Below are 18558 nucleotides of genomic sequence, written 5' to 3' on the forward strand. Positions count from 1 at the left end.
GAACTTCTGAGAGCTTCTGCGCCGCGCTCCGCCTTTTTATACAGCCCCTCTCTCACCCAACCCGATCTGCGGGCTTGCCTTCAGCACACGCCCACTTTCAGAACACATACATGCTGTCGAAATGCATTACTCTCAGTGGGTTACTTTCCCCAAACGAACCCTCCTCCCAAAACAAGAAAAACCCTTTGTGAACCATCAGATACGATGTTAAATAGGAATAACGCAAACGGAACAACACTGCCTTCTTCTAAGCAGCATGCATGTCAGAGAGTAGAGTTACATAACCAGCATGATGTGGCCATTTAATCTCAGCTGGAGAAGAAATTAAATGCCACAGACCTCAGCACAGTCCAGATTAGAAACACGGGACTAGAACAGCCTTCTTTTATTAACATTTATTTAAGCCGTGCGTTGTAATTGCGCTAGTGGCCGTCCGTGTTATATAATCGGTTTCCATTTCACTGAACAAATAGTTGCAGTCACTATCCATGGATCCTTGATGACAAGCTCGTGACAACATCACGCTGCAACTGACATACATCACCACACAAGGCTTTATCAGGATATTTGGGCTTTGTAGAGTTTGGTCACACCTTGAACAAAGACCAGGATTTAGCTCGAACTCAAATCATTGGCATCTGATCAACAAGGAGGTATGTAGGGCTGCTAATGCCAAACAAGAACCAAATAAGTCACATTAACAACAAGTTCAACTCATTTGAGGTCTTTACAGCATAAGAGATTCAAGCAAAGAGTCCAAGCAAGTCTACTATAATCTGATATAAGTAGCTTTTAGGTGTCAAAGATTTAACCTGCAGATCTGAGTTTGTGGAGGCACATTAGGAGAAAAATAAAACAGATCTCAGTAATTACCGGTGACTCTTTTTAAATTATTTCCCATCGATCAATAAGCAGTAATGGTGATGCAGGCTCGTTGCCAACCAGGTCGCCATACGAGAACAGCTCAGGGAATGGAGTTTCAGCCACACTCAACAAGCGCTTTCCCCTTTGTGTTTTAAACTCAACATTGAAAATCACTTGGCCGCTGGGTTTTGTAGTCAGAGTTTCTTCTGCAACAACGTACAGTTCCTCATGTTCCTCTAACACAGATACGTTTCGCAGACTTCCTAATAACCATAATGATGCCTTCAAGGTCCTCCGTTTAGGTTTGAAATTTAAAGTTTTTAGCAGACAGCCTGCGTTTCAAACCGGCGGCGAGAGTTTTGAAATAAGTGGGCATGGTCGGGCAAATAATGGATACTATTGAGGTGCATCGTGGGAGTTGTAGGATCCAGCGTTTTTGGAGCATGAGCCATAATGGAGACTCAAAGTCAATATATCTTTGACCATAGTTTTTAAATGCTGCTTGGCATAGTTTCTTTTGGATTTATGTAAACATGTCACCAGTGTGAATCCAGAACATCCTTACTGGCAGCTGATTCATGTTGGTGTGTGTGTGTGTGTGTGTGTGTGTGTGTGTGTGTGTGTGTGTGTGTGTGTGTGTGTGTGTGTGTGTGTGTGTGTGTGTGTGTGTGTGTGTGTGTGTGTGTGTGTGTGTGTGTGTGTGTGTGTGTGTGTGTGTGTGTGTGTGTGTGTGTGTGTGTGTGTGTGTGTGTGTGTGTGTGTGTGTGTGTGGGAGTGGTTCACTACGTCCAGGTGAATCACTTGTGAACTATTCAGGCTTACCTGAGGGCTACCTGAAGCGTGAGGGCGTTTCCCCCCACATGTGCATCACTCGAGTTGTGGCCACATTTCAACATACCAGCTGTTGACAGACTGCATGAGTAACACACGGACAATGTCTGACGTTTGCTTCCTGGCAAAACTACTTTTACCTCAAATACCAAAACTAATTTATGAATTTTCAGGAATACCAAATTAGTTTAAAGCTTGTAGAAAGAAAATGTCTGGAGAATCAGGAGAAGTTATGAAAACACAAAGAGGGCTGACATCTGAAGTCAATTTACTTCATCTCCCACTGAGATTGATAATAAAAAAGCCCCTGGGGAGGATTTCACTCAGCCTGCACTTAGCCTGTAAACAGTCACTGGGTACATTGTGCACTTAACACCTAACAGCCAATGAGATACCAGCACTCCTTTCCTCCTCTCTTGGTCCCGCCTTCCCATGTCCCTTAATGGTCCCTCTGCAGACCACCCGCTGGCAGCAGGGGATCTCCTGCCAGTGAGTGTGGATGGCAGCAGAGGGAAAGACGGACACAGCAGCTGCAGCTGAAGCGCCACAATAAAAGTCTCCTGACGGGCAACAGCAGTTAAGGATTACATCATCATCAACCTGACTGTCAGGTCACTTCAATCTTCATCTAGGCTTCTGCCACATTCAGGACTATGGCATGTACACGACCATGGTTTCTCTGCGCACCATCGCCTGGGAGGCAATGCTGTAACTGACAACTGCTGATTGGAAGCCTATGAGTTCTCAGTTTTAATATTTAAAGTCCATCACAAAGAATATATTTTTGTCGCTACAAGGAGTAATATAGTGCACGGGTCGGTCCACACCCTGGTTTAAGAGGCACTTTTTCCACCGAGAGTTCGGAAAAGCAGAAAGAAGAAGAACAAATCTATACGGATACGTTTTTCATTTATTTTGAACAGAAAGTAGTGCAAGTGGCAAAGACAGAAAGCATTTTTGCCCACTGGCAACTTTGGTAAACTATTTCCATTATAAAAATAAGGAACATTTCAAACACTTGTGTATTATACACTGCACGAGCACTGAACAAACACGCTCCCAAAAGGCTATAAAACTGAAAAAGCATCCCTTATGCTATGAAATGGAAAATAAATAAAAAACACTAAACCCGAAGTGGGAGTGTTTCCATTTGTTCCAACTTGACTATATGCTCGGTTTGCTTTCTCCTCGTCCCAGCGGACTGGGTGATGATGATGATGATGATGATGATGATGGCGGCATGGAATGTGCTTTAGCATGTTGGATAGGTTTCCATTCACATAAAGTTAACCTTCAAAAAAAAGTAGAGCAACACTGACCCCGTGTTACACACACACACAACCTGCAGTCAGGTCTTAATCACTCCATAGTGTGACGGACAACCAGCTTGTTGTGCTAACATTAGCACATGCTGCTAACAGCATACAGCTAAAAGTTTGCGCTTGTGAACTTTGGTCCTGCAGCGCGTGTCATACGCACTACTCGCACCCATAAAAACGTTGTGCTAAATTGTGTAGAACCTTATCACAAAATAATTACGGCTGCAACCACTGAGTATCAATGTGTCTAACATTTCTACGCTTAATCATTTAGTCTATAAAAACAGTAAAAACTAAAACGCCTGTCGCAAGTTCACAGAGCTACTAATTCTATTTTGATCGACCAATCGTTTGAGCTCAACTAAGATCAATTAAAGGGAATGTCAGAGCCGCCCCCCCCTTATTGGCCAATCAAGGTGTACATGACAATGAAACTCTAGACATGGCCTCCATTTTGGGCCCCCTGCTGTGAAGACGCCAACATGGCTGACACAAAGTAAAAGTTGAATTTGGGAGAGCACCACATTGAAGAATGAAGCTTTGTCAGTTAAATGAGCCAGACATCAAGCTTGTTAATTAGTGTCAGGCTAAACTGTTTGCCTACCTGCTGTTAAAAAGCCAACACATGAGTAAATCCAAGCAATAAAAAGGAAAGTGACCCAACAGAACAGACTAATCCAACTGGTGATACACAAACAGCTGATCAAAGAGCAGTAAACAAAGGGTACGCACTATTGGCTTTCTGAGGCATTTGACATGCCTCAATTTTCAATTAAAGAAATCAAAACTTCAAAAATCTTCATCCACTCAGTTTTAAAAATTCAAATGTAATCTACAGTGAACCGCATCTTTACCCTTCAGGCTCAAACTGCACGTTGCAGGCCGATCTGCAGACTCTCCTGCCAGGGTACACAATGTACAGATGACACGCAACGAGCACAGTGACTTCACACAAACACGAGCTGCGCAGACACACACACTGAAAGCAAATATATAATTTTAACGAAGTCAAATTTCTATATTTTGCATTTTTGGGATGCATTAAAGCAACAAAAGCAAAGATTGGGGTTTTTCTCAGACTTTTAAGCTCACATCATGAAAATCTTCATTAAAAGACTCAAATAACACATACAAATTATGCCTAATGGTCATTTTAAACTAGATTTGTACCAAATGTACAGCCACACTGCCAAAGAATAGAAACTAAAAACACCACAGCTATTTGCTCCCAGTCAGCTGCACAACACGCCAAAATACACAAATTCATAGTTTACCTTTTAAAATAAATGAATCCCATTATTCAATTCATGGATGTCAAATGTTTTTCACGCAGCTTCTCATTTTAGGTGTGCTTGCCCTTTAAAATTCTATACTTTCAACATAAGCAAACAATTGACTCTGTTTTCTACCAAACGAGCTCAACAACAGCTTTTACGATTATTTTTTAATAAAACTTCTGCAAAACCAAGTTTTAATAAGGAAATAAAACCAACAAACCAGAACAATTACTGCCACACAGAGACAATAGGACACTTTTCCTTTTTTTTCCTCCATACGGGTCGTAACACCAGCTGTGGACGCTTGTTCCTCATCGGTTACTTCTTTCTTTTTGCAGCTTTACACTTCTTTTAATGCATTACTTGGACTCCAGCGCGCTTACCTGCAGCTGCAGCGCGGTTCAGGACGGTTCAGGGGGCCGCTCAGCCTGCGTTTGGGTGTAAAGTACAATATGTACACGATGTACAGACTTTATAGGAGGCCGGGATATGTCCTATATGGGCGGGGGGGTGTGGCAGCACACACAACGCATGCTGGTGTGCATGTGAAACACATAGACCCCCACGCCTGGGAGAAATGGACTCGTCCACGTTTTGCTGTCATGTTAAGGACACGCTGGTTCATTTAGTTTGTTTTTTTACACCGTGAAATGTTAACACATAGACTACCCGCACATGTCATGTGTACACTGTGGAAATATGGCCTAAATAAAATGGCTAAAAAGCATTTGTTCATTTATTAAGTTGACATTTTAGATGTTAAATAGGTAAAGCAGGTGTGGGAAAATTGCATAAAAACAGAGGTTGGTTGGTTGCTCTTTGGAAGAGATTAAAAATGAATTTGTCAACAAAGCAATCTTACGACGAGGTCAGTTTTGTAGATGTTCACTCAATCTTCCTCAGCAGATGAAGTGAATCAGCCAGTTGACACGATCACCTAAACACAATACTTCTCGTCCATGTTGGCTTTAAAAAACAAACAAACAATTTCTATCCATCTCAATTTCCAGCCAATATGGACGAGAACTCGGAATCTTAAAATTAAACTGAAAATGGTTCTGTACCTTGAAAACAGTATTTGATCAAAGCAATCCCACCACATTGTCCAATCAGTGCCGGTTCTGGAGCTTTTGCTTTGAATCACACAATCTACCCAACTACTAAGAGACATGAAACAACTACAAAAAGGGACAAACGACTACAGAAGACTACAAAGAGATACAAAACCCACAGAGAAATACATAAAGACTACAAAGAGACATGAAACAACAAGAAAAAGAGGCTAAACAACCACAAAGTCTGTGTGTCTTGGAGCCGGTGGGACCTTTTTGCATGCCTGTGCCCAGGGGCACCACGTCTTGGCCGGGGTCAGTGGACTTACATGCATTCTCACCCTGATGCAGTCGAAAAGCACACGCCGGTTTAATATCAATCTGATGCATGAATGTAGTGATGTCGTGTTTGTCGTTTCCAACATAGTAACTGACCCGTGTGTGCTGCAGTCTTTACCACATGTGGAGAGACATGACAGCTAACTGATTTAAAGTATGTGTTTACTCTACAGTATGTCGTTTAGGAGTGTATATGACCCCCAACCAACTGCATGCTGCTACACTCACCTAACAGATCGTGTACACACATGGCATTTACTGTTTTTATCAACTCGTTGGCTGTTCTGGAGCTTTTGATCGAATCACACACAATTCCTCAGCAGATGGATGAGATGTTTTATCTTATCTCTGATGGTTTGTAAATTGAGATTGACACATCTACATTTAAATGACAACGTTCCAGCGATGCTCCGTGTGATGAGGAAGATCGTGTGATTTGATCGAAAGCTCCAGAACAGCTACTAAATGGAAGTTATGGTGAGATTGGTGAGCTGTTTTTTTTTAATCGAATAGCGTTTTCCAAAGTTGGAAAATGATTGGTTAATACTCAACTAGAGAAGAAGAGAAAAAGGACGGAATCTACGATATCTTTTACAACTTTATTAATAAAACCACAGTACAACAGACAGTTTAAACAAGTAAATACCAGATTAATATACAAAATATGTATAACAAGGGAAGTATATCTACACCAAAATAAACATGAATAGTGGTAAACATTTCTCATGTGTTTTAAAAGACCTTGACTGGTAACAGCTTTCTAATCTTCACAAAAGATTTAAGGATTTCTTAAAGGATCGTGAACAGCTGTTGTAACCTTGGTCACCTGTAGCCTTCCTAACCCATATCTCACTGTGTTAACCCAGATAGGCAGCAGGACCCTGGACGTCTGGTTAAAGGTCTCAAAACAAAACGTGTCATATGTGACCGACTTTGGTGTGACGCTGCGCTCTGCTGGTGCTACGGCGCAAAGACACCGAGAGCTCCTCCACAGCCGGGAACTCATCACAGAAGTTTCAACTCAATCATACTGATTCCTGCTGAAATATTTACACCGGGATGGATATTTCAATGTTGTGCGACTTTATAAATCCGCTCCACTGTTTCACATTTGAGTTCAGGATTACTGGAGCCTTCTTTTGGCACATGCTGAGTATAGATTTGAGATTATCTACCAAACGATGAGAGAATTCTACTCGATGCTACAGTAAATTCATACGATTAAAAGACAGTATATACAGTTTGTTCCTTAATTCACACGAGTGTAGTTTTTACACGTTTCAAAGAACATTTCTAGGAGTTTTACAGAACCGTTTAGCTTTTATCTGGTTCAGGGATTTATAACATCCAGATGTTCAGGCTCATCATTTCAAGTCGACCAGCTTCCTAAATCAAGTAGGCGTAGAGAATCAACCTTTTTAAGATTAAAGGAGGTAGAAAATAAGAACTAAGCCACTTACGTAAACCCTCAGAGGGGACCAGGAGAAATAAAAACATCTGTGTTGCTTATCTTAAAAACATGGCATTAGTTTTGGGGGTTACTGTGCACCTATGTGACCCTAAACTACTTCCTTTTCTATTTATGTTTTCATGTCGCAACAAAGTAATGCCATGAAAACATTTTGACAATTTTTATTCAAGAACATTTAGATCAGCCATTAAAGTCAGAAAAGCTTCAGTCAGGAGAGAAACATAACTTAACGGGACTTCTCATCAGATGACCAGGTTCACGTCGTACATGTTTTTGGGATGTGTCAATCGTTTTTACCTAATAACAGGATTGTTTTGTGGTGTTTTCACTGATTGGAACTTGTTTCAATATACAGTGTTTCAAAAACATTTGGTAAGCAATTTCTTATTAGTTTGACATTAAAATACAAGGAGATAAAAGGCAAAATTCCTATTTTCCCTCAAATTTTGACAATATGCTTTAGCTGCCTCATAATGTTTAAAATTAGATTCCAATTCCAACTTGGTGGAAAAATATTGATTACTCAGCAGTTTAAAAACAACAAAAAAAAACAAAACAAGATTAGACAAACTAAAAATGCCACGTCTACGAGATATGGACGGTAATCATTTTTAAATGGATATAAAATGGATATGAATGTGACAACAAACTTTTGTTACAAGTGCAAGCCCAAACAAACATATAAATGACATTTGTAATATAAAACTTGGTAAAAAATACTAATTTAAAACTGTACAATCACCAAGTACACAGAGTGAGCACATCGACTGTTATTCATTTGGCTTCAGCGGCTTCGGCCTTTGGCTCCTGAGGACAGAAGATAAGAGAGTTATACTTCATAAGCATCGTTTGTTTCAGCAGTAATGTGATCGTCATCATGCTATAATTTACTACAGATCATATTTAGTAAATTGCATGCCGCCATCAAGTCGGACCCATTCTTATAATACCAAATAAAATGTATTGACAGACGATGCGTGCACCAAGAACATCTGATTTCTAGAACTTTATTAAAGAAGTAGAAATGGTAATAATACAAATCTGTTTGAGGACTTTTCAGAACGTGCTGCTCTCATTTGATTGACGGTAGTTTTTTTCAGTGTAAAATTACAGCTTTTGCTCACAATCACACTTCCAAAGATACACTTCCTCAATATCAGGAGAACTATTTTTCAACTTTTGTGCCCTCAAGCTTATACCTCAAAACACAGAAATATGTCATTTGAGTTTTCAAATGAAGTTTTGTGGTTGGCGAGCAGCTGTGTGTATGTATTGAATACCATAGAAATACTAAAAACATTCCTTCCTTGAGTATTGTAAGCTCTGTAACACTCTTTACATAAGTTTACATACTTTGGATAGTTCTGATTAATTATGTATCAGTTAATGGCACAGATTTCCAGCAAAAAAAGAAACGTCATAAAAGAAACAAACCTCAGCCTTGGCGTTCCCATTTTCAGCTAGTTTGGTCTTCTTTGCTTTGATTGCCTTCTACAAATGACAAGAAAATTGATTACTAACGGATTAGATTAGACAATTATCACATGTTTCAGATTAACGAGGATCAACAAGGATACCAAGACATCTAAACTGTTCATCAAAAAGGTATTTTCCTGTATCGTTTCCTTGAACTAGGCCACATTTAGTTTCCCTTCCAGGAAGTGGCCATGAATCAGCTTCACATGTGACATGCGGCACACAGAGATGTTCTGTTGATATCAGCTAGCGATCGGTTTCATACTTTTACGGCAGGTTTCTTCTTAACCTCCAGCGCTCTGGGAGGGTTCTGCAAAACAAAAAGACATTTCATTTAGTATTTAACAGTAGATGATGAAGAAGAGGAAAGAAAAAAAAGGCTGCTGACACGAGGCATTAGTTTTGTGACCATCTCTCAAAAATAATCCCCCTGTTCACTATTGTAATTACAAAAGCGTTGAGGATGAATTGATATTGAGTGACGCATGTTTGTTGGAAACACACAATGAGTTTTTGCTGATTCAAATGTCAAGGTTTAAATTAATCCTCACAGGAAGCTGCTTTTAGAAAACCAACTTGTGGGTGACGAGTAAGAATAATCGCAAAACAAAATAGCAGTCCTTGATAACGGATTAATCGTGTTTCTTACCACAGCAGCCAGCCGCTTGGAAAATCGTCTTTCCTGTTGAGATAGAGGAAGAAAACCGTCAGTAATGATTGCAGATGTAACTATTTTTGCACGATGACACTAACTAAACATGCTATTCACAGCCCTAAAGAGGGCATCAGATGACTTGTCTTATCAAAATGACAAAAACAGAAAACTAAAATCTAAATAAAATTACACTCAAAGCAGCAATTAACTACAAATCTCAGTTATCAATGTATTACAAATTATTTGTATACAATGGCATCAACAGCTTATGAATAATATGAACAAATAGTAAATATGTCTACAAACCTCAGGGCGGATAGTCTGAAAGACAAAGAATAGAAGAAAATAAACATAATATTATTATTCACAACAACTCAAATATCACTTAATCTTAAAATCACGGAGTTCTGCAGACATAACCTAAAAGACGTGACAAAGGACTTCCCGCGCATATTTGAATTCAAATTCGGGCTGTCCTGTCACTATGACACGGCTTTGGCGCGCTGACAGCTTCCTTTGTTTTGTATCAGTGCGCGCCGACAGACAGCTGTCGGGAAACTGATAAGATTACTACTTTACTAATCTGTAGCCGTGTAGCGAAACCAAGCCACACAAAAGCCTGCCGAGGTTGCAAACACAATTTTAATTAAATTAAAAAAAAAGGTTGAGATTTCAGAAAGAAAACCCCTTTTTTATTTTATTTTTATGTTAATTATAATGTATTTACAACCATATGCTACAGGGTGTTTAATCGCGACGCGCAACATTTACTGATTAAATATATTAATAATTGAGAAAAAAAAAATCCACATCAATGCATTCGTTAAATTACTGACACGCACACGTGTAACGCTGTAGTAAAGTCAGCCGACCTCGATATCGTTCCGCCAAATGTGATTGAATTCAACGTTAAACCCGTTTTAAACAAACATGCACGAGCAAGTCGGACTTTTCCGATTCAAAACAAGAGGGAAAAATAAATAAATAAATGTGACCTCCCCTCCCCCAACTCCTTCCTGACATTTGCAAGTTGTGCTTATAACTTACTATCTCGATTGCTTGGTAAAAAAAACAACCATTCGGTGATTAAGTAGGTCGCGAGTTTACGCGTTCATATTGAGCTAACAGCTACAGTAACACATTTAACGATTCAGCGCGGAACGTTATCTGTAAACCGTCAACATCACCCCCCCCCCCCCCCAAACCTGCTGCCAAAGAGGGAAAAAACAAGACAGCGCAATGTCAACGGCTGCACTTGTCGGAGCATTTGGCGCAGGGCGTGAAAATAACATTATGTTCGTTACCAGTCAAGTTTAACCGATAACGGTGCATTTGACGTTACTACCGAGAGTGCAACTTTAATTTTCGCCGACCGGGGAGGATGCCCGCCCAGGTCTCTCTCCCCGTCGGACCGCCATGGCTGCACTGTTTGTCGGGGATGATGACGTTCCTCTGATGCAGATATATCAAACGCAGCCTAACGGTTGACCCGAGTTAACACGAACCTAGTGCACGGAGTTTAAATACAAATAAAACATCTTACCTTCGATTTTCCCATGTTGTTGATAGGAAGTGGACAGAGAGCTCAACAAATTGAATTGTTTTTTTTTTTTTTCTTTCTCGCGCAGAGATAACACACAACAACCGACCAGTCGCTGCGTAAAATGGCGAATGTATAATGCAAACGAATGTTTTTTGTAGTTTATACGCTGAAATATAAGAACGAAACCGGTTCGAACCGGTTTTGTGTTTCGCTGTCTGTCATTGGATGCAAATACGTCACGTGCGTCCAGGCGCCGCCCATTTGTTAAAGAGGCAGGAGCAAGACCGGGAAAATACTGAACAGTGCCGCGAGGGGGCGCTGTGTTGAAGGGCTCTGAGGTTTTGTCGTCGAAAAGAATGCACTGCATCATAAACAAGTAGGCGCAATAGAAGAAGTACTTTTACCGACAAATAAGTAGCAATGCCAGAGTGTAAAACATAGTAACAAACTCCTAGTAACAAAATCTCTACTAATTAGCTTTCAAATCCCATTTTTCAATGTAAAACAGGTGAATGTTAACTATCCAACAGAATATAAAGTAGTTTAAATTAGCTCCACCGTGACATTAGAATAATGCATATTTGTTTATGCCTTGGTAATAATATTCTAATTATTCATAAATCATTAATAAAATACACGAAATGGGGCCATTTAGCTTTGTAGTACTTTTCACTGTTGATAATTTTAAGTACATTTTGTTGCTAATCATCCTTTGATTTGACTTGAAATGGAGTGTTTTGATACTGTGGTATTGCTACTTTTAATAAGTTAAATACCTCAATATTTATTACCCCATTGGATTAAAGTGACATCAGTTGCATTAGGATTGCCTCACTGAAAATATTAGTTTTGGTAATATTAATATTTCCTATGGAAGGGCATTAAAACTCCTAATTCTACTAAGTGGAATAAGAAGATGTTTTGCAGTTTCGACCTGGAAAACGAACTAAAATAAGTAGGAGATAAAATTTAAGGAGTCATAGTTTACCGAACTTTTACATTTACAAACATTACAACTACTAAATATTTGCTTCGGACAAAATAGCAAATATATACAATCCCACTGATTTAATATACGCAATGGATTTCTCAATTAAAACTGTACATCTACCATGTGAATCAGTGGAGGTCCAGTACTGACTCCACAAGTAGAAACTAAAGGTTTAGTTGATCTGGCTGTTGAATCTGTAGAAAGACCTCAGTAATCTCGTGGACCAAACAGAAATCTGAGATTCAAGTGATATTTATCTACTGCACAAATTAAGACTTGACATACCGACGTATTAACAGCCGGACGGAGGCAACAACTGTTCAAAGACGGCCTATTAACATGTGGTGTGCAAGAACAAAGGTCGGAATTGTACATAATTTAATCGAAGCTGACATACAATAATCGCTTTATTCTGTTAAAAGGAGGCTGGTCAAAATATAGTTATGTCATCAAAGTTCACACTCAACAAAACTGCACTGATTTACATTAATCTGGACGGCTGCTTTGGGATCCCTGGCTTTCATTCATGAAATTAGATCTTCCAATCAATGGCATGCAGATGACAGACAATTGACACAATTACTTAACTACATCTTGACCAGACATTTCCACCTATTAAGACTTTCTTTTTTAGATCTTCAATCATAAATATTGATTATTTTACAGCCCCATAGGGGTAAAACTGCCCTCTCGTTTTGTACAAACCAGTAACACAGCTCCGGTTACTGTTCACTCTTCATTTCGGGAAGAGGACCGGGGAGGTTTCATCCTCCTCGGAGCCTTCCTAGGCCGAGACGGCGTCGCTCCACAAGTCATGAATGAAAGAGTCTCTCTTGTGCTTCAGCGCTTCGAGGAAGTCCTGAATCCGTTCTTCCCGGCGGGTGGTGTAGTGCAGCAGGGCCTCCTGTCTTCTCTGGGCGTCTGCGGGCTTCCCATTCCCACGATGCTGCAGGTGCTCTGTGACGCAGGCACGGTCCGCCTCGAGCTGCTGTGAGGCCTGGTGCTCTCGATGGAGGTCTCTGGCTTTCTAAAAGATGACAAGAACAACAACAACGTAGATGTAGACAGGAATCCTGATACTGTACACATCATGTGACTGGAGGCTGAAGTCATAGAGACGAGGTATTACGGTTATCAGAGCTTTTGCAGCTTTGCAACGTCAAATGCAATCGTTTATTACATTTTTCTAATTTATGTGTTGTGCCAGAATGACTGACAAGTGACGAGAGTGACATTCTGTGGTTGGACGATATAATACAAACCTCTTACAAAACAATAACCCTGCAGTAAATAAACATAAAGCTGGCAGTATTTGGCGTTTCTTGAGATTGATTGAAAAGACACCCAGCTGGATATTTGCTTCATGACGCTACCGTCTCAAAAGCGACAAGAGGAGCGCAGCTGAATCGACACTTTTGGCAGGTTCACAAAACACAAACATTATGACCCGTATCTTCTGCAAGGCCTCTGTATTCTGAGACGTTCCTCTCATGCAGGCCTTACCTGAATGGATGCGTGATTTAATTGATATTGGAGAATGGCTTCACACAGGTTCCAGAACGAATACTCGGGCCACAGAACCGACTGAAACACTAGACAGGAGTGGGACGTCTGCAGAGTGGGAGATATAAATAAATATATAAATAAAGAGAATGTGAAACGTTTGACATTATGATCCAATCATTTAGTCTACTTCGTTAACGTTGTCTATCGTATATTGAAACCCTAATTTGGTGGATAATACATTGTTGTTATAGGCATAAAAAAGTATGAATATATAAATCATAAAAAACTTGTACAAATTGCGTGCTCTTCCTACGATCGTAACATGGTATTGTTGATTTTGTTAAATAAAAATGACCCTTTATTGGTGAAACTCCACTTTGACTGCTGCTACATAGAGTGCTGCAGCAAAGAGTCCTAAAACCTGAAAATGAGTTTATTTTTGCACTTCTGGTTCCTCGTCTCATATTCAATGTTATTATTTTTAATGTGTTTTTGGTTAGATGTTTGAACTGAGGTCTGTGGTTAACACAAGCTTTTGTTCCTACGATGTATAAAGCGTCAGTAAATACCCCTCTAGTGAATTTTGTTAAAGGCGGCTGCTAACAAGTGTCTAAATGAGACTACTACACGTCATCCCGCTGACTAGTCCTCCTCCACAGCCTCGTTGCGTTTACTTGCGCTCATGTGACCGTGGTGTAGTTCGTTTATAGCCTAACCTTCACGCTTCAAAAAGTCTTAATGGAAAACTAAAAGTAGACTTGTCTGCTTTGCTGTAAAGGCTTAATCGGACAAAGATATATTTTGTATGCACCAAAGACATATTCGGGACTGTGTCTACGTAAACTGAAAGCCTTCTTTAAAACCATGTTTTGCAGGTGAATACTTGCAGCATAAAAACCTGACATACAAGTCTAACCAGGGTTACAGCTGCTACGCCTGAAGATTAGCCAGTGCCACTCATTTGCATTGATCACTTAACACTAAACCAAGCCTTGGAATTCATATCTCCAATCTTACTTTAGTGTTTTCAAAGTGAATGATAATCATAGTAAAAACCATTGTCCTCGTCACCTGCCAAAGAAGGAAGTCGCTGAGTCGCACCTCTCCAGACGTGCGGATGAGCAGATCAGGATTGGGAGATTTATTGCTGTACAAACACTCACTGAGCAGCGGCTCTGAAACGTCACTGAGCACCACAGAACAACACAAACGCAACGCGTTAGAGCAAAAGATCCCCAGGTTGCATCGTGGGTGTTGGCAGAACATCAACAAGATCAACTCAGTACGGTCTTTGCCGTTCGTCACCTCGCTTTGATCAAGCCCTGCTCCACTCCCCAAGCCATTTCTCTGACCGCATTGGTGATTTCATATCTCGACGTGTAGGCAAAGCACACATTCAGGAAACATCTGCAAAACATTTGCATATCTGTTTATAATAAACAATATAAAATCTGTTTATGTCACATGGCCAATGTGGCGGTAAGGGGTGAGCCACTAATGATAGGTGTCATAGAAGCAAGAGGAACAAATAAATAAAACAAGTACTTATTGTGCGCCTTGGTGCTGACCACAGCTTTGGCAATAAGCTGCTGAAGGTCCAGCGGCAGCATATTCAAGTCGCCCAGCACCCGGATGCACACGCCATGCTTCTCCAGATTCTCCCTGCAGAAGGAGAGAGTGAAGAGGGGTGTGTGGGGGAGTGGAACAATCAAGAAAAAACAAACAGGGAGAACAAAACGACCATTTAGACGAGGCGGAAACATCCAGGACGACATTCAATCCACGACTATTTATTATTATCATTTACCTTTATTTAACCAGATAATTCAAGGCAGCAACAGGAGGAAAGTCGATACAAGACTAAATAAAACAGACTCGATCCCACTTGGGTCAACCTCTAGTGGCCATTTGTGGAACTGCAGATTAACAAGCCTTTACTTGTTGATTGGTTTTAATACGGTTTCTTTACATTTACAGAACAACAACAGGCCAAATCTAAAAGGTGTAAACTAGATATTCTGGTGTGTTGCAGGGGAGAAGTCAGTGTCAGCTACAATATCATGGAAATAACTGATATTGTAGACTCCTATTTATAAGTCAGCCTTTCTTCCCCTTCAGTCCGCAGTATATCTTACTCATTGGCCATTGTTAGCGTATCCAGTTGCCACTGTGAACTATGCAGATGTAAAAGCATCGAACAGGGAGTTTGAAAAAGTTCTTGTTACACTTGACTACACACTATCCATCTGAAGCCAAAACACTGAAACTGACACCTCAACGTTTCAGTCTCGCAAAGACACTTAACTTACTTTAACTACGCTAAACAGTCACTGCATTCGGTTCCTCTCGACTTAACTTTTAAGGAAGCTGTGAATCATAAAGATGTATCAAATGGGACTTGTCCCGAAGAGAAAAAAAAGAGCTATTTTAAATTCCTGAACATGAAACTCACCGTTCATCCAACAGCTTCTCAAACTTCTGCCTGGCCAGCTCCATCAGCCCGTCCACCTCGTTTTGAGTTCGCTTGAAGTTCTCGATGCTGAAGGCGTACACTGTAACCTCTCGGATGTTCAGGTGCTTACACCACCGTAATGTCTGGTGTAGAAGGGACAAAAGGGTCACACGTAAATGAGCGACCGGTTTTATGCTTAGGTGACATGTGTGTTGAGAAGCTTTGAGCTCACCTCTGCCAGCTTGTTGAAGCCCTGCATGTGCCCTTCCTGGCGCTCCATGTTTTTCTTACGCGCAAAGCGGCGGTTGCCATCCATGATGAAGGCCACGTGTTTAGGCATGGGTCCAGCCTGGGAGACACAACGCAGGTCAAGAGCAATTAGGGTTATAGAGACATTAAGTAATGTTAATAATAAGGTCGTATGGAGCTTAAATGATTTGCAAATCAACAGGAAAGAAAAAAAGGCTAACAATTGTGATAACATGCCAAATATTCTCTGGTACAAGCTTCTACTGTGTGAAGATCGTCCTGTCTTCTAAGTTTCATTCATGACCTGAGCTCCACTTGCATGCTTTTTTTTAAACTTTAACCTGCATCTCACAGTCGTTATCAGCGGACGACGTATGAGCTGCTGATGAAGACTGTGAGATTCAGTGGAAAGCTGTGGAAAAGTGATTCAGTAATATCGAACTAAACAAGCTATTTAAAGACGTTAACTCTGGCTTTGTACTCCTATGGATTAACATTACAGTCGAGTCACAGAGCTAAAAAAAACAACAACAGACAGTTGTTTAACACGTAGGTTAACCAGGTGTTTACAGAATCCTCAAAGACTGTTCGAAACATCTGGATGGAGAAGAATATTCTGTCTGCAGCACAAATTACACATCCTTAAGAATTAATATCAACATAAAAATAATAATACAATGCCACATTTTTTCATTTTGTTTCAGATTGTATCTACTATGTTTTTATTCAGATTTATAAAACAGTGGCACATGAGTTTTTTATTTTGAATATACTGTGCAGTGAGTTTTTAGTCAAACACAGCTTGGCAGCATATCTATTTTTCGGGGTGATAAAAACGAGAGGTACATTCAAGGAAGCACACAAGAACACACAACATTAGGCTTACCTTCAGGACATTGGCTGAAATCTTTTCAAGCAGGTTTAATTCCCCCTCTCGTATCCACGACATGTTCGGGCTTTCAACAGTCTAAAAATAGGTGATTTAATTTTTTTTTAAATGGTTATGAATGTCAACATTATATCACACCATTCACTAGTCAAAAACAATGACGAAGTTACTGTGCATATGGCCAAAATAACGTCTTACTAATTTCATTCATTTCTGAAATGTTACATGCAGCCAGTGATTGGTATATTCTGGCTCACGAGACATGCAGTGAACTGAACTGCTGTGAGGCCATAAAAGCCCCAAACCGAGTCCCACGTGGTCCGGTAAACACACGCGCTTTATGTAAACCGCTTCGTTCATTCACACTATGGAACCAGACGCTGTTCTAATCACAAAATCACTGTAATTGTATCACATTTCAGATAGCTTCCAACTCACAGCTTTTAGCGATGACGACCTCTTCCGCATTGGAGTAAAGTGACGTAACCGCGTAGGGACTACTTCCGGTTTGACGTTAGTAGATTTTCAAAATATGTGGATAAATTTAACGTCCATAAGAAACGTTACTTTTTAGAAATACCACAATAAAGATACTCAAGTATTTGTATATATGTTACAAGTAAAATAATTGGACAAATAAAAGTACACCAAAATGTAACCCAACTGTTATGGTTTGCAGACCACATTCGGATTTATTTATATTTGCTTGTAAATATATATTTATGTGGGAATGTGGGTGTATCTAGAATTTTATTGTATCCTTTATTCTGTTTGTCTGCTTTGTAAAAGACGTTGCTGCTCGTTTTGAAAAGTGCTATACAATTAAGTTTTATTATTATCAACCACACAAGAGGTGTTTTAGATTATACCTTCATTGCACAACATGAGACTAATAGCCAGCAATGTAGTAATTACAATTACAGAGAAAATTAGTATTTTTCCACAAAACGTGGTGTTTGTTGTCAAAACTAAGAGCCAATCAGCTCTTAGATCAGACGACACCCAGGCGTTTCCCATCACACCCTGGGTCTTGAGGTCGGTGGAGAGCACCTGCAACTCACAGATACTTAAAAAAAATACAAAATAAACCCAATATTAGTCATCCCAATGGTGTGGCCTTTATTTGTGGAAACGTGCAAATGCTGCAGGTCAGCAGTGCTGAGTTGACCTTAATGAGATTGAAAACATAACAAGGTATGTTTCAAACAAGATAGCAATAAAGACACATGCTAAATGTGTATTATATTGCCGTATGACATAAGGAATCACATTATTTATATTAATTAAATAAGTAATAGTGAATATGTTATATATATATATATATATATATATATATATATATATATATATATATATCATTATAGCTAATCATACTGCAGTGATGCTGCATGTCAGGAGTGCTGTAGGGTTAGAAGGACAAATGTTACTGTGGGAGGAGCACTGATGTGTGCTGATGATACACTAGTGATGGAAACACTATTGATGATCACAATGATGATTTTTTTTCTAACAAGCTAAAACAATAGCTGTCTGTCTGTAGTCTAAGATTACAAGTTTGTCCTTTGTAAACTTTTCTGCTGGCTGAGACAAAGCAACGAGGAGGACTTGAGAAATGACATCTATCTAATGTTTGTGTTCGTTATT

The 18558-nt window shown here is 39.9% G+C and overlaps 1 protein-coding gene and 1 long non-coding RNA gene across 3 annotated transcripts; both read right to left on the reverse strand.

The window, feature by feature from the left end:
* Positions 1 to 7298: 7298 nt before the first annotated feature.
* LOC306700057 lies at positions 7299 to 11024 on the reverse strand. Its single transcript, XR_013767189.1, has 6 exons — positions 10828 to 11024; positions 9591 to 9605; positions 9279 to 9311; positions 8895 to 8939; positions 8588 to 8644; positions 7299 to 7960 (listed from the first exon to the last, which is right to left on the reverse strand). It is a non-coding gene; the product is annotated as an uncharacterized lncRNA (long non-coding RNA).
* Positions 11025 to 12186: 1162 nt separating this feature from the next.
* Positions 12187 to 17372, reverse strand: dhdds (dehydrodolichyl diphosphate synthase). Of its 2 annotated transcripts, XM_079164757.1 has the most exons (9): positions 17353 to 17372; positions 16912 to 16992; positions 16009 to 16125; positions 15777 to 15919; positions 14870 to 14986; positions 14630 to 14731; positions 14396 to 14510; positions 13322 to 13429; positions 12187 to 12845 (listed from the first exon to the last, which is right to left on the reverse strand). In XM_079164757.1, exons 2-9 carry the CDS (start codon positions 16972 to 16974, stop codon positions 12603 to 12605), a joined length of 1008 nt encoding a protein of 335 aa, XP_079020883.1. In that variant the 5' UTR covers positions 16975 to 16992; positions 17353 to 17372; the 3' UTR covers positions 12187 to 12602. The 2 variants fall into 2 exon arrangements, with proteins under 2 accessions (XP_079020883.1, XP_079020884.1); XM_079164758.1 differs by lacking the exon at positions 17353 to 17372.
* Between the last annotated feature and the right edge of the window lie 1186 nt (positions 17373 to 18558).

The sequence above is a fragment of the Pholis gunnellus genome (genome assembly GCF_910591455.1).
Source record: "Pholis gunnellus genome assembly, chromosome: 8".
Taxonomy (NCBI): Eukaryota; Metazoa; Chordata; class Actinopteri; order Perciformes; family Pholidae; genus Pholis; species Pholis gunnellus.

Bases quoted from the DNA above. Each gene is read 5' to 3' on its own strand.
- dhdds (XM_079164757.1), bottom strand. From the start codon at position 16,974: ATGTCGTGGATACGAGAGGGGGAATTAAACCTGCTTGAAAAGATTTCA. The intron at 15,920-16,008 runs GTGAGCTCAAAG...CTTCTACACCAG, and splicing joins GCTTCAACAAGCTGGCAGAG to ACATTACGGTGGTGTAAGCA. The intron at 14,511-14,629 runs GTGACGAACGGC...TGTGGTGCTCAG, and splicing joins CAGGGCTTGATCAAAGCGAG to TGACGTTTCAGAGCCGCTGC.